This window comes from Eschscholzia californica, unplaced genomic scaffold (genome assembly GCF_041429995.1).
Source record: "Eschscholzia californica isolate CP2 unplaced genomic scaffold, dmEscCali1.0.p SCAF_3, whole genome shotgun sequence".
Taxonomy (NCBI): Eukaryota; Viridiplantae; Streptophyta; class Magnoliopsida; order Ranunculales; family Papaveraceae; genus Eschscholzia; species Eschscholzia californica.
Window position 1 is genome coordinate 7,619,940 of NW_028238420.1, and position 14,877 is coordinate 7,634,816.

Consider the following 14,877-nt stretch of genomic DNA (forward strand, 5'->3'; position numbering starts at 1 on the left):
TATGCACATCAAAGAAATACTGGGTATGGCACTTGGAACAGAGTATCAGGATGTCCAAAGGTAGGAGGTCTGGTTTGGCCCACATCGCCAAATACTTGTATCCGCAGTGTAATCGAGTTCTACTCACAACATTAAAGAGATGTGGTACAAGGATAGTGTTCCACTTGCCTTCTCTAGAAGATATATGTGATCTTTTGGTTGAAGGGCTTCCTGTGGTTGTGTGGGAGTAAGAAGATGAAGACGTTTTCGGTTGCAACCTCTTTAGAGCTAGAGTATGATGTTGCCACTAAAGAAATGGTAAAGTCTGAAATATTTTTCAGGTTTTTGAACTTGATTTTTGAATCGAATTGAGAAAAGTTCGAGAATAACTGAGAATCGTTTGAGATTGCGAACAACAATCAACAGATTTGAAGACCACCTGAGTAATTATTTCCCACACATATCAAGCAAATCAGATCGCCTTGTTTCAAACAAGATCTGAACCACATGTCGTTTCAAACGGGCCTAACCCATCGGACCAGATCTCAAGCAAATTTTGAACTAGAAATGAATTGAACATAGACCTTCCAAGATGAAATCAACTCGAACTGAAAAATCAGAAGACAATAAAAATTTGTTCACAAAATTAAATAGTTCTGATTTGTGTCTATACAATGGATCACATAAACTCCAACACTTTCAACCACTTGGGCAACAAGTGTTAGACCCTTGTTGTGCAAAGTTATACTTCCTATTTCTATAAATTCTAGTTTGCTGAGACACTACTCCATATTTTCAAGCTGAAAACTCCTTTTGCACTAGATAATCGTTAAATGAACAAACACGCCAAAGATTCTCTCCCTCTCTCACCAACCTCCCTGTAATTTAACCCGAAACCTTTGTCGTTCAGAATCAACATGTGAATGAAACTGATGGATTCGTAAAACCACAAAATTGCATAGAAGCATAGAGGTTTGAATAGCAGAATAAAATTCAACAAAGCAATACAAAGATTCAATCTCTAACTGCAATAAAATAACGCAAATTAGCAAGCATAGGGTTATCACTGAACAATAATAGTAGGCACTGAACTATCTCAATATTCATCACCATATAAATTAGATATAAAATGTCGCGGTCAAATGAGCGAAAGCTGTATATATACGGCATTAAGTAGTGGGAATCGAATACAACATTAGATGCAAATCACGCTAGTTGTTTGTTCTTACATGTTAGTAACCATATCAATAAGAAAATATTAGAGCACAATGAAACATGAGTGGGAAAACCGGAGACAAAAATCAAGAAAGAAGATGAAAAATTGCATAACTTCCAGGAACATATCAATGTAGTTTTATGAGATATAGATGGGTTTCGAGGAACCTTCCAGAATGGGTATCTAGCTAGACATCATGACTTGATCGCTTGCTTGAAGTGCTTGAGTGGCAAAATATCTGACATCCACATCAGGGTCTTCGCTGAGTTCAACCAAACACGGGCGAATTGTCTGCTCAACCACCTGTATAATCATATCCGTAAACAACCCAAGAATCGCGGCGATTAATATCTAACTTAAAGCGAACAGCACGAAAAGGAAGTTTCTAGTTACTTACAGACTGATCAACTATGGGAATAAGTGATTGCAAAACCTTTGCCACATTGAATTTGATATTGGGTACCCTGTATATAGGGTTTTTCATATAGTTAGAATAGTCTAGGAACACCCAAGCAATTGATAAGTATTAGATTTTGAGATCAATAGACTTGCCTATCTTTGGATGCATTTATAACGATTGGCAGCAGTTTTGAACACGTAATATCTGACCCCATTACAGGGGCAAGTAGAGAGATCGCTTGTAATATAGTCATACGGTACAGATAGTGTGGGTTATTAATCATCTCGAGTACCTAGTGAGAAGACATGCCAAATCAAGTCAAGAAAGAAAGATGAATGAACTAATGTTTAATGTCTAACAAACTATGAGTTAAATCAACAGCCAAAGCAGCACAACAAATCATCGAGATAATTTTAGAAAAATAACTGCACCTAGTGAGGATCGTAAGTTTCTTAACCATTGTAGTCGTAGTTACATAGTAAGTATAACAATATTAGTAACTAAATCTTAGTAAGCCGTTCAAAAGGAAAAGAATATTTTAACTTAATAACTTATAAGGAAGCACCAAATAACAGGATGAGACACGGAAGCACCCAATAATAGGATGAGGAAAGGGGTGATCAGAGAAGTAGCAGTATATAGTGAAGGTTTGTCGGGAATCGGGGTTCAGAACAAACCTGTGGAATTATGTGCTGCATTGCCCACTCAGGGCCAAATTCTTCTGCAAGCCGTTTCAAGTTATTAGCAGCGGCATCACGAATGGAGTAAACCTGCAAGACATACAGAAAATCAAGGAATGAAACTTCTCGAAATTTCACCGAAAACGTTTCCTAAAATGAGATTAGGTGCACGAAATAACACTTACAACTATTTCCTGCATAGTTTCCACCGACATGATCGAAATTTCCACCGAAGTTGTGAGAAATATCGAAATTTCCACCGACATGATGGAAATTTCGACCGACATAGTAGAAGTCTAGCAAAAAAACCGGAGAAACTAATACTAGAAACATATCCGTTTCTTCGTCTTTTTTCTTCATTTCTCTTAGATCTTTCTTGATTTTTTATGTTTTCCATGGTTTGTAAATCTATTTGAATGATTTACGCCTTGACTTAACTGCCTAAATTGATTTTATCTTAGTAACACCTCTAATATAACTGTGTAATTGACGATACCTTCTCTAACTAACATAGTTTGTTAATTATTATCAGTAAGAATGTTATCTTTTGGGTGTTAGAGCCAAAAAAATATTCAATTTACCCCCGAAAGTAACTGTTTAATTGTTAATACTCCCTCAAACTAATAAATAATGTTAAACATCATTTTTATGCTTCATTATGGTTTAATAATCTTGTTATACATAATTGCATCATATTTCTATCATTTCTGTAGATTTGTAAGATTTCCACACTGACCGAAACATTTCTACGAAATGTTTCCACTTTTGGACCGACCGAAATTTCCACCGAAACCGAAATTTCATTCCTTGCAGAAAATACAGTATAACTAGATAGAATCATAGAAAATCATCCTCCAAACCACAAAAGAGATGAGTAATTTAGCATAAGTCATATCAATTCTCCTCGTACTGCAGAAATACTATAAAATAACAGGAAGGAGTAACAAAATATATTACGCCCCTAAAGTGGCAAAGCTGTTTCTACTCTAATTCTAATCATTTCATAGACGAGGCAAGACATGACAATTAAGATAAATTAGGGTCTGAACTCTGAAGCCTTAGATCACATAGCTTGAGCACCTGTGAAGAAGTTTCCCCTCAATTCTCCATTCAGAGATATTTTTCCGGTGTTCCAGATTAACAGTACATTAATTGTTAACTTCAGAAAATGCCATATGAGAAACAATCAAACAAAGAGCACTTAAATCTACAACGATATAGCAAAATCTAATTTGTGAACATTATGTGAATACGTTATTGTCATTTACTGACAACAATAAAAGAGAAACAACACAGTGGGAAACAGAAATAGAGAATGAAATCATTTTACAAACAGAAGTAGACTACAATATCATTTAACAGTAAAATCAAGTAATCAACCAAAAAAAGCAACTTAAGGACATATAAGTAAAGCAGGCAAAGAGCAAGAAACAAAAAGCACAAGTATTAATCTATTTCGAATTGTTTAACCCGTATAAAAAAGGACATGACAAACCTTGTCCTCCAACCACTGCATACAAAGAGCGCCAAGCTTATCGTCAAAAAATCCAACACCCAACTGACTTGCCAATAAAGGTATGTATTCTATTATTGCAAGTCTAACCCTCCAATGTCTATCCTCAGCCAGCTCAACAATGGCAGGTAATAGCGATTGGGATAAAAGATCAATTCCAATCACCTGCAAGGACGATTGACATCAACAAAAGAACAAAGATGAGAAATATATGTAAGTACGTCTAAATCAGCTTCTTGTATATTGAGTCTTCGTGATTGTTTGAAGTAACAAAAAAGTTGAAATATAAAAAAACGCAGTCTCTCGAATTGATCTAGCAGGCCAGTTGCAGAAACAATATAATTCTGTGATAACAGTGAGGTTATATGAAGTGCTTATCTAAAATGTATGTTCTGCTTAGCTACTTGCAATGAAATACAAACCTGGTTCACTTGGTCAAGCTTGCTAATTATATTGAGGCGGACATCAGGGAATTCATCTTTTAGCAGCGAAAGAAATATGGGAAGAAGTTGCTCAATTGTTGCATCCTAAATTAACCACAACAACTATAAATTAGACTTTGCATTAGAAGCAGGCAAGCAGCAAAAGCAATTAAAATGAAGACTTTAGAGTATAATGTCCACACTAATAAGCTAAAGCAGAATAGCGACTCAAATATACACAATTAAACATTCTATCAATCACAAAACATGAGAACTGCTTCAAAGTGGACTGACAGACATGCACCACTACATGAATGACCAATGGTAAGTTCTTCTAGAACTAAATATGTCCATTCTAACCTTTCCCAAGACTGGTGCCATTCCCATAATCACTGAGGCTAAAGCAGACCGAACGTGCTGAGAAGAGTCGGTTGACAATTCCTGCAAAACGTGACAATTATGTTATTGCCTCATGCCACAAATGAAAGTAAATACCAGCTGTAACTGCATGTCATCTTTCACTAACAGCAAGCACGTATACCTTCACACATGGAAGAATATGCTGAATTGCAAGTTGAGGATTCAAAATTCGGCAAAATTTGGTTACTTTTCCAGCAGCTGCTATTCGCACTTCAGCCTCATTATCTCGAAGTAATCGAACATATGCAGGAACCAAGTCCACCCTTAAACCAATATAACAATAACCATTAATCACAACAATTCCACAAACACTTCAGAAGATGGAAACAAGCTTGCATGAAGCATTAGATTACCATATTACAAAATACATTCACATTTACAGATAAGAAAATTGGTCAAAGAACAACTAATGGATCATTGAAAAATACAATGATGGCTAAAGTGTGAGAAGACATTCACATAATAGAATTTTCCAATAACGCAAACTCATCTCTCCTAGGGATTGTAACAGCAGTATATACTTCTATTAAATATGCAATAGGTATATACCTGGTAGGTTCAGGTCCCACAGCTTCGCAAAGCTCGTATAATTGGTTTGCAACCATGTAACGAACACGCCAAGATTTATCCTGTTCAAGGAAAAAGAAAAGACCATCAGAAGTTACGAGGATATCTTTTTTCATTCTTAGGAAATGAGCACGACACGAGACTTAAAATTAAATCCTGTTATTTTGAGTTTCTGACCAACATCTTATCTGTAGATGGCATGTGACTCAGAAAGTAATTCTGACCTTTATATATCGTTGCTTATATTAAAGTCAACAGGTCATAGAAAAGAGGGGAAAATGAAACGAAGATATTTTTCCTGATAGGGTTTCTAGGTTAATAGGAATCTCGTCAAAGTTTCACAGTTAAAAGAAGAAAAGAAGCATGATATATTCAAAATCAGTTGTAATAGGCAAAATAACTGAGGAGCCAGAACATGTTTTATCTGCACGCATTATGTCATATTGTCATTTATGACAAGTAGAGGTGAAGATGCTTTATGCTTGTTTAAGAACCAGACAAACTAAACATGCCAATCAGTTATTTCCGTGTATGTCCAAACCTATGTAGTAGAATATATGATTGGCCGCCAAAAGAAGTAAAAAAGAGAAATGCCCTTACACCAACAGACAGATCTAGATAGGTTATCATCACTCGCACCTTTAATTGATTACCTGTGAGAAGTTAACAATGACGGGGAGGATATGTGCCACACAGTCCTGAGGTTCTAACAACTTCCCAAGTGCTGCACAACCCTCAACAGCCAACAATCGCACGGAATCTTGATCTGAAATGGAGTTTTTGATAATGAAACTCTCGATTAGTTATCACCATGCCAATATCATGGTACTTATGTACGTAAATATGTAAAGAGTAAAATTGTTTAAGTGTGCAACATATAGAACACTTCAACTGAAAACCAGTTTTTATTATAGTGTGAAGTGGATTTGGATACCGTCTTGGGTCAGGTCCTCAAAAATTGACATAATCTCAGATTTCAGATGGGCGGGCTCTACGGTAGCGGCAAACTTTCCCAAGTTTGATGCAGCAGATCTTCGTACCATCGGCATGTCATCTTGACACAACTGACTGTATATTGTCCTCAACTCTGCCTTCAAATCCTCTGGGGCACTTGGGTAAGCAATGTGAAACAGTCCACAAGATGAAACCCGAGCTGTAAACCACTCACCAGCTGCCAGTCTCTGAAATAAGAATTGATAATGAGATAAGACAAATGGCAGCGAGAGTCTAACATGAACAATACAACTTATTTGATGCAAAGTTATTGAACTCGGAAAATGTAAAAAGCAAGTATAAACACTGGCAATGCTGCATAGAAAATTAGATGTACAAGGATGATCTCGGAAGATATTAAGAGAGCATAATCATATCTATAAGGACAAGTCCAACAAGCACAAAGCACGGAAATTTCATGTTTCTCGTGAATCTAAAGAGACAGAGAAAACAAAATACACCTGTATCCTTTCTCATGAACGGCAGTATTTTCAGTTACATGGGCAGACTACCAAATCTAGAATCTAGAACTTCACGCACTAATTGCACTTCATATCACTATAATTATTTGCTTCAGTTTTCTATGTCATGAGGTAGTAGAAGCGTGACTGTTTGCCACGCAAGATGAAACATCCAGGTTGATCCTTTTTCAACAAGGAATGAAAAACACATTGTGCACCAAATCAAACATCAAGAAACCTAAAATTTAAAGAAAAAAAAACTTACTTTGACAAGAGGAACAAAAGAATTGACTAGATCACTCTCTTTCATTTGAGCACCAATTCGACACAATGACTCCACAGCTTTATCCCTAACACAAGTTTCTTCGACAGTACATAGAGTTTCCAAAGGTGGTAATAAAACATTTGCATACTCCACTCCACCAACATAAGGAATAAAAACTCCCAATTCTTCCGCCATGGCAAGTAAAACTTCATCATCATCGTCATTATTCTCGCTAAGAAACGGAATCAATTCCTTTCTGGTTCTTTCCTCGCCGAGAGCTCGAGCTATGGTTGAAAGCCTACGAATTGAGTTTAACCTAAGCTGAATGTCTTCATTTTTCAACTCATCTATCAGAATTGCAATCGGATAGAGTGGCTCGTCAATCATAGCCATTACCTTTCCAACAAAAACCCTAGAATGTTAAGAAAAAAAAAGTCAGGTATTGTTCAGAAACAAAAAAGTAAGAGATCATAGGAAGAATGTTCTTTTGTTCTTTCAAGATCATTTATTAACCTAGAGTATTAATGAAGATTTGGGATCTAATAAATTAATAATTTAGATCTCCGAGTATAAATGAAGAAAGAATAAAAGAATAACGTAAATGTTAGTAGTATATGATTGAAATTAAAGATAAACCCTAGAGGGAGATTAATGAATGCTATAGAAGTATAAATTTAGAGAGAGAGAAAGAGTAAAGACCGGTTTAATGGATTCTGGGGGGACTATTTCTTGCCCTCGCTTTCTCTGATTTGATCTTCAAAATCACCTGCCGGATCTGAGAGGGAGGGAGGGAGGGGGAGAGAGAGAGAGAGACGAAGAGCAGATTGAGGAGAGAAAAGATAAATGGCTCTCTGGCTAAGTGACATAGATTTTGTTCACCCCCGGCTGGCATAGTTTTGTTCGCCAACGAGTGACAGATTTTGTTCACCCACGGGTGACATAAAACGGTAACCTGGCAGTTTCGAGTTTATATCCGCTACCCGCCACCGTTTTATCACATCGTATCAATGTAGCAATGTTTTGTGATGACCATTGTAGTCAACATTAAAAAAAGATAGAATAACATTTTGTTCACCCACGAGTGACATATTTTGTTCACCAACGGGTGACTTAAACAGTAACCTGCCGTTTCGAATTTATATTGACCACCGTTTAGGAGAAATAAGAAAATTTTCGGGGAAATTTATTTTTTGAGTACCTATTTTCCCTAACTTCCACCACCATTTTTTCTACCCTTCGAAAATAGAGTGACATTTTATTAACCTACGAACGACATAAGCGGTATCAGTTGTTTCGGGATTATATTGGCCAGCGCTTTGGACAAACAAAAGAGTTGTCTGGGTATAAATTTTTGAGAAATTTATTTTTTTTATATCTATTTTCCCCAACTTGCACCACCATTTTTTTCACAGTGGAAATTGTCCCAAGCAAATGCCCATCATTGACAACTTTTAAATTTTTCTTTTTTGTACTCCTCCGACCACACCACCCCATGACAATCTCTCTTCCTTCTTCACTCTTTCCTCCTCCACATCTCTCTCATATCCCATGTCTCTCTTCCTTCTTCACTCTTTCCTCCTCCACATCTCTCTCATATCCCATGTCTCTATTTACTGCCATGATGGAGTCCCATTTGGTTTGGGAGATTAATTCCCCCAAAACAATGCAGACTAGTTTGGGGGAACCTAAATTAACCTAACTCCCCCTCCTAATGTAGGGGAATTAATCTCCCAAACCAGGATCAAGATTTTGATGAAGGAGACCCTCCCATTCGTTGGAATAAATAGAGAGAGATAAGAAGGAAGAGACAAGAGAAAGATAAGTGGTGGCAGGAGGAGAAGAGGCAGAAGAAGAAAGGGAAGAGTGAAATGGTGATGGTAGTTAGAGGTAGTAGATGGTCAGAGTGGGTGCTAGAAACTGGTGGTGGTAGATGAGAAAGAAGAAGTTTTGTTGCCCCCGAAAATTTGATGAAAGCGACAAATTTCCTTGACAATATAAGTGTACGAATAGCTCCAGATGTAAGGTGCCACTAGTTTGTGTTAGGGTGCTTCTAAAGGCACCAGGTCAAAAGGCCGACAGCATCCAGAAATTTTATTGACTTGGGTCGATTCCCTCTTTTTAGGGCAACCATGTCATGCTTTTATAAGTTTGCATGACGGTGATAAAACACCAACTTAGATGTGCGGTGGTAGGACACTGACTTGATGATATCCACGTGTGATGGCCCGATCGTTTTAACAACAGCAGTCCATGCATGAAAAGCGGATCTTTGACATTGTTTTACCTCGAATCAAAAGAAAACAAATCTAAACCAACAAATACATACACTATACAGGCCGAGTAGGCACTACCCATGTCGGGCTTCAGGCTAAACGTTTTCTTGTCGGCCTCGTGTATTCTGGTCAGGTTTCCGGCATAATTCCTACCCCTGGCCCTAGGTTAAATAGGTCCAACAAAAACTTTTGGACTCATTAATTTGTAGATTTGTCATTCCGTCATCCAAACACACCATATAGTCATTCTGCTCCTATGGAGTTGGAAACTTTTAAGCATCTCTATATCTCTTTACCTTGACTTTCTACTAAAGATAAACACACGTTCGAACAAATTGCCATGAATGAGTTATAATCGACATTCATTAACAGACTTAATTTTCATGTATCAAGATAGAAATCTAAAGCTAACATAAATGGGAGCACAGCACAAGAAGAACACATGAAGAATGTTGAAGTGATGAAAAATCATTTACTTGTCCAGCAGATTCGGATGCCAAGCGACTACAGTAACATACCTCTGGTCTGGTCAAGGTACTGTCATCATCTTTACATTGTACCTGGTGTTCCTCTAGCAGGATGCAACAACTGAATCCTAGAAAAGCACTAAAGAATTCGGCAAAATCATGTCAAAGTTTCAATATCAAGTGTCTAGTACCGTTTGAAGATGCTTTACCGAATTAGGTATATGCATATTTCTGAAAAGATCATGACTCGACGAACATATGAAGTTTGTTGAAAAGCTTCATTTAGGTAGTATTTTGTTTTTTCTCTAAGTCAGTTCTGAAATCTGACTCAAATGTTTGAAATGACTCGAATCAGAGTACAGAATGTTTGTTTCTGTCTGACTCCACTTAATCACTGATTTGAATTTGATTGTGGGTCCATTTGATTCAAACAATTCAAATTCAGACGAGTTAAATTCAGACAAGTTAGAAAAAAATAAACACCAACTTAGTAAGAGGAAACAAAAATATATCCACAATATCCAGTCTCGAGGTGAAGTAGAAATGACACTGTTTTAATGCCACACTCGAAAACAGTGAAAATTACTTCAAGTTGAGACTATGATGAATTTTACACTTCATCTCATTAAGGTGGTGTTCGTTTCCCCGCAAGTAGACAAGTGCAGATTTGAGATTTAGGTAATATTTTCTATGATCGACAAGAACATAATGAATTTGAAACTGATGCATTTTCAAGCAACCATTGTCTATCAAGCTTACTTCAACACAGTATCTTTATCATGGCCCAGAAGATCGTAAAGAAACCAATTGAAAGAACACCAACAAATCAAAATTAAGAGCTTTTCACATGAACCAAACACTACCCGTGAAGCATAATTCTATGTACATAATTCTACTCTAACTGGCTAGAAAGAGAACGCAATTCATAGCAAAGTTCGAACTAACTAGCCGATATTAGATTTGTTTTCGGTTTTTCTGCATATCCTTTAGGGAAGGTAGACAATATGTTGGCAACGTATCGAAAAATAGGCAATATGTAAGAATCTACAACATCGCCTTCAATTCAAGAATTCAATACATGAATTGATAAATACAAGAGACATCGACAAGAACTACAAAAGAGAAGAGTTTATATTGACAGTGAAGCTTAATGATGCAAGTTTTCAAGCTAACACAGCAATATTAAGTACAAAAAGGAAAACAAAACAAAACAAGCAATGAGTAAAATGGTTTTAAGACAAATTCCCACCACTTTGTTGCCACAAATTGATTATATCAGTGGCTTGATTAAGTAGAATAATCATTCTTTTCTGTGATATCCATGGCTTACTTTCAAGCATTGATTTAAGTTCTTCCCAAGCATCTTTCCTTGGCCAAAAATAATAAGGACTTAAAGGAATTGTACCATGACCAGGTATTACTTGATCAAGAGAAAGCCCTATGTTCTTCTCTAACCAAACAAATTTCAATACTAACCTTGGTTTCTCAATTGGTTTCACAACAACCCCAAGTTTCTACAAAATCCAAACAAAATAATGAAATAAAAATCAAAACTTTATGATATTTGAAAAGAAATGGAGAAAGATTAAGAAAGGGTTTTAGTTGAAAAACCTTTGATTCTTCTTCAACTTGTTCTGATTCCTCAGTTGATTTCTGGGTCCCTTCTTCTTCTTGTTCTTCAGTGACTGGTTCAGCTGTAACTGATGAAGCAAAGAGTAGGTTTTCTCTTTTAGTGGGTTTGTATTGAATTGAAGATAAATGATAAGAAGGGATTTTTGAGTTGATAGAGATTGAGGATTTGCAAGGTTTGTAAGAGGGTTTTTGTGTGAGTAACGAAGTGGGTATTGAAGTTGTACTCATACTTGCTTGTACCGCCATTGTTAACATCTTCTTCTTTTAGAGAGAGAAAGTTGAACTGAAAGAAGAACGAAGCTTTTCGCTTTTTTCTCTGCGGGTGAGAGTTGGGATAAGAAGCTCAAGATTTCACTTCACTAAAATGCGCTGGTAGCGTATAGTTTCAGCTCTTAGGGCTTATATTATGGGCTTTTCGACCAGATCATTAAGCAGCCCAATTACGGGTGGGGAGCGCCCATAGGGATTTTAACCAGATCAGAGAACAAGGCCAATTATGGTGGACAACAACTTATATACCCTTACCGTTTTTACCTGATACATTCGCGATTATTCACACTCGCAGTTAAATCTATTTCTGCTCTAATAGATTCACGGCCTGTCCTGTACACACATGTTGGTCAAATGACTAAATCAACTCTTGTCAGTAAGTTGAAGTCGATTTTATATTCGAACTATCGGACAGATGAATCTGATGGATAACTTAAGGCATCGGTGCAATCATACCGACAAATAACAGAGAGGAACATTCGAAGAAAGTTTTGATAAGATGAAAATGTTGCAGTGTTTCTATTCAGACCTTTGGAAAGATGAAACTAATGTGTAATATAAAAATAAAATGAAGGGGGGACTTGAATCAGTCGGACTGATACTTCTGATAAGTTACCTTTATGAAGTTAGTGGTCTTTCAACAAAAAAAAAAAATTAGTGGTGATTGTGACGTGAGTTTTCACTTGATCAAGATAGATTGACCAAGTCAACCTGTGGCAGGTAAAAGTGGTGAGTGTTTATAAATTTACATTGAAAAAATTCACGATTGTTATGGCTGGCTGACCTATAATGGGCCTAGGTTATCTTAAAACCCGAGACCGGGAAGGTAGTCCTAAGTCTCATTAAGGGTATTATGGTAAATGACAACTCTCTGATCTCTCTCTCTCTCTTCGTCCTAATTCTTCCCTCGCAAGTTTCAGCACTAAAGATAGAAAGTTGAGAAGTTTTCCCGCGCATTATCACTTTCCGATCAACCATGCCGCCAAAATCCGATTCCGCCGAAGGTAGATGACAACTCTCTCTCTCTCTCTTTTCCTTTTTCTGTCCACTTAGCTGAAGAACAAGAGATCTTTCTTTTTTTTTCATTTTCAGGTATAGTTCTGAAATTCATAAACGAGGTAAGCAGCTTCATCCCCGTAACCCTAGTTATCTGTGCGAAATTTTCGTTATCAGTACACAAAATCGATTTTCAGTTGTTGCTTGTTATTCAAAATCACTACAAATGATCGATTCATTTCCCTTCTTTCACTGTTTTTATGTCTGTCAACTATTAAACTTTGTACGATTACATCATATAGAATGTATAAGTGGGAGATCTGGATTCAGATCGCTATAGTTTCTGTAACTAATTACAAGCATATGAAATGGGTATCAAGGGTTCAAAGATCAGAATATGTGGTCACCATTTATGATAAATTCTGATTTTCCCAAGAAACTTGTTACTCATGAGAGGAGGAGCTTCAGTCCATTCCTATTAGGATTCAAGAACAATTCACAAGTTTTTTGTTTTTATCTCATACCAAATTTTGCTTGACAGATATTGCTTAGGTATTGTTCTTTTTCTCTCTATGTTAGATCTGAAATCGACTCAATTTTATGACTCAGAATCAAACTTTAGGCTGTTTGTTTTTGTCCGACTCATGATATGCAACTCATCTGAATGACTTATTTGGGTTGATTTTTGGTCCATTGATTCGGACGATTCAAATTCAGACGAGTCATATTCAGAAGGTGAGAAAAATAACAAACACCACCTTAGTATTTAGATACCTTGAAATTTCATGTACGAGTGGAAGATTTTAAAGGTTCATGTGCTTTGTGATAGTAAGATCCATTTAAGGTGGTGATCGCTCGTATTTGACTGTCTGTTTTCGTTCTCGAATTAGGGCAGTTACTTTGTTCATGTTATATAGGCTATGCATATTCTCCTCTATATTGAAGCTTTTTTTTACATGTTTCTTTCTCTATCGTTCTTTCAACTATCATGCATTTTACATTCATTAAATGGTGTTTACTTCTTCCTTTTTCCCCATTACAGCAAAATAGACCTCTTAACTCTCAAAATGTAGCCGATGCTTTGCAAAAGTATAATCTAAAAAAAACTGCTGTGCAAAAAGCATTGGATTCTCTTTGTGATAGTAAGACTATTTCATTTAAAGAATATGGCAAGCAAAAAATATATATTGCTAGGCAAGATCAATTTGACATTCCCAACAGTGAAGATCTTGATCGGATGAAAAAAGAAAATGCAAAACTACAGCAAGATTTAGAAGATCAAAAGAAAGCCATCAGTGAGGTTGAAGGAGGTAACTCTATCTGAAATGTATTCCAAAATACTGAGTTTTAGTTACTTCATGGTAACCAATATGAGGGCATTAAATGAAGATGGCTTAGCAATTTAACGATATTTCACCCTCTTATGGCAGAAATTCGAGCATTGCAGACAAATCTAACACTTGAACAAATACACGCTAAAGAAGCGAAATTAGCAGCTGAGGTTTGGGATCCTAGTGGTTTAATCATTTGCAGTTTGCACTACTGATCTTAGATATACTTAGAACCTTTTAATGCCCTCATCAGGTTAAAGAAATGGAGGATAAACTTGACAAATTGCGTGGAGGAGTCACTTTAGTGAGACCCGAAGACAGAAAAGCAGTTGAAGAAATGTATACGGATAAGATCAATCACTGGAGAAAACGTAAAAGGATGTTCAAAGATATTTGGGATACTATAACTGAAAACTCACCCAAGGATCTCAAAGAATTCAAGGTAATATCGTAATACGTAAAGGGTAATATTATCTGTGAGATAACGTTTACCACGAAGTTCATGGATTGAGGCATTGAGCTTATGTTTTTTACAGGAAGAACTTGGATTGGAATACGACGAAGATGCTGGAGTGAATTTGCAATCATTTACTGAACTAATGCCACAAAGTAAGAAACGGGTAAGAGGCCAATAAAATTTTCTATTCTTGTGAAGTAGGGATTCAAGCAATAGATTCTTGGTTTGCGAGAGTATTTAGCTTGGGTTACTCTCGTTTGAATCCCTAGTTTCTTTTAGGCCAAAGTTCACAGTATGAAAGTTTTCTTCCCAACCTATATAAATTGTTATATAGAAAAAAAAATCATGAAGTTGATATACTGATATGTACTGTCAATTTGTTATATTTCAAACACATAAGTTGGTAATATGAAGGTCAGATTCTGTATTTTTGTTCATACAGTACATTTTGATGTTTTATCTCAGTTTCCGATTCTTTATTTAGGTAGTAGGGCTAACTCTAAGAACACACCTGGATCTAGTTCTAGTATTGCTA

The 14,877-nt window shown here is 36.5% G+C and overlaps 3 protein-coding genes across 4 annotated transcripts; 1 reads left to right on the forward strand and 2 right to left on the reverse strand.

Moving 5' to 3' along the window:
* Nucleotides 1-1,071: 1,071 nt before the first annotated feature.
* Nucleotides 1,072-7,980, reverse strand: LOC147548113 (uncharacterized). Of its 2 annotated transcripts, XM_086665859.1 has the most exons (14): nt 7,845-7,857; nt 7,616-7,801; nt 6,917-7,328; nt 6,132-6,378; nt 5,851-5,963; nt 5,180-5,259; nt 4,752-4,893; nt 4,571-4,651; nt 4,211-4,315; nt 3,771-3,953; nt 2,273-2,365; nt 1,748-1,887; nt 1,593-1,659; nt 1,072-1,498 (listed from the first exon to the last, which is right to left on the reverse strand). In XM_086665859.1, exons 3-14 carry the CDS (start codon nt 7,307-7,309, stop codon nt 1,379-1,381), a joined length of 1,764 nt encoding a protein of 587 aa, XP_086521985.1. In that variant the 5' UTR covers nt 7,310-7,328; nt 7,616-7,801; nt 7,845-7,857; the 3' UTR covers nt 1,072-1,378. The 2 variants fall into 2 exon arrangements, with proteins under 2 accessions (XP_086521985.1, XP_086521984.1); XM_086665858.1 differs by having other exon boundaries at nt 7,616-7,980.
* Nucleotides 7,981-10,691: 2,711 nt separating this feature from the next.
* Nucleotides 10,692-11,667, reverse strand: LOC147548114 (small ribosomal subunit protein cS23z-like). Its single transcript, XM_086665860.1, has 2 exons — nt 11,268-11,667; nt 10,692-11,170 (listed from the first exon to the last, which is right to left on the reverse strand). The coding sequence occupies exons 1-2, from the start codon at nt 11,541-11,543 to the stop codon at nt 10,889-10,891; spliced, it is 558 nt and encodes a 185-aa protein (XP_086521986.1). The 5' UTR covers nt 11,544-11,667; the 3' UTR covers nt 10,692-10,888.
* Nucleotides 11,668-12,399: 732 nt separating this feature from the next.
* Nucleotides 12,400-14,769, forward strand: AHP2 (Tat-binding protein 1(Tbp-1)-interacting protein (TBPIP)). Its single transcript, XM_086670360.1, has 6 exons — nt 12,400-12,562; nt 12,651-12,676; nt 13,597-13,864; nt 13,985-14,055; nt 14,139-14,327; nt 14,422-14,769. Exons 1-6 carry the CDS (start codon nt 12,535-12,537, stop codon nt 14,518-14,520), a joined length of 681 nt encoding a protein of 226 aa, XP_086526486.1. The 5' UTR covers nt 12,400-12,534; the 3' UTR covers nt 14,521-14,769.
* Nucleotides 14,770-14,877: the final 108 nt, after the last annotated feature.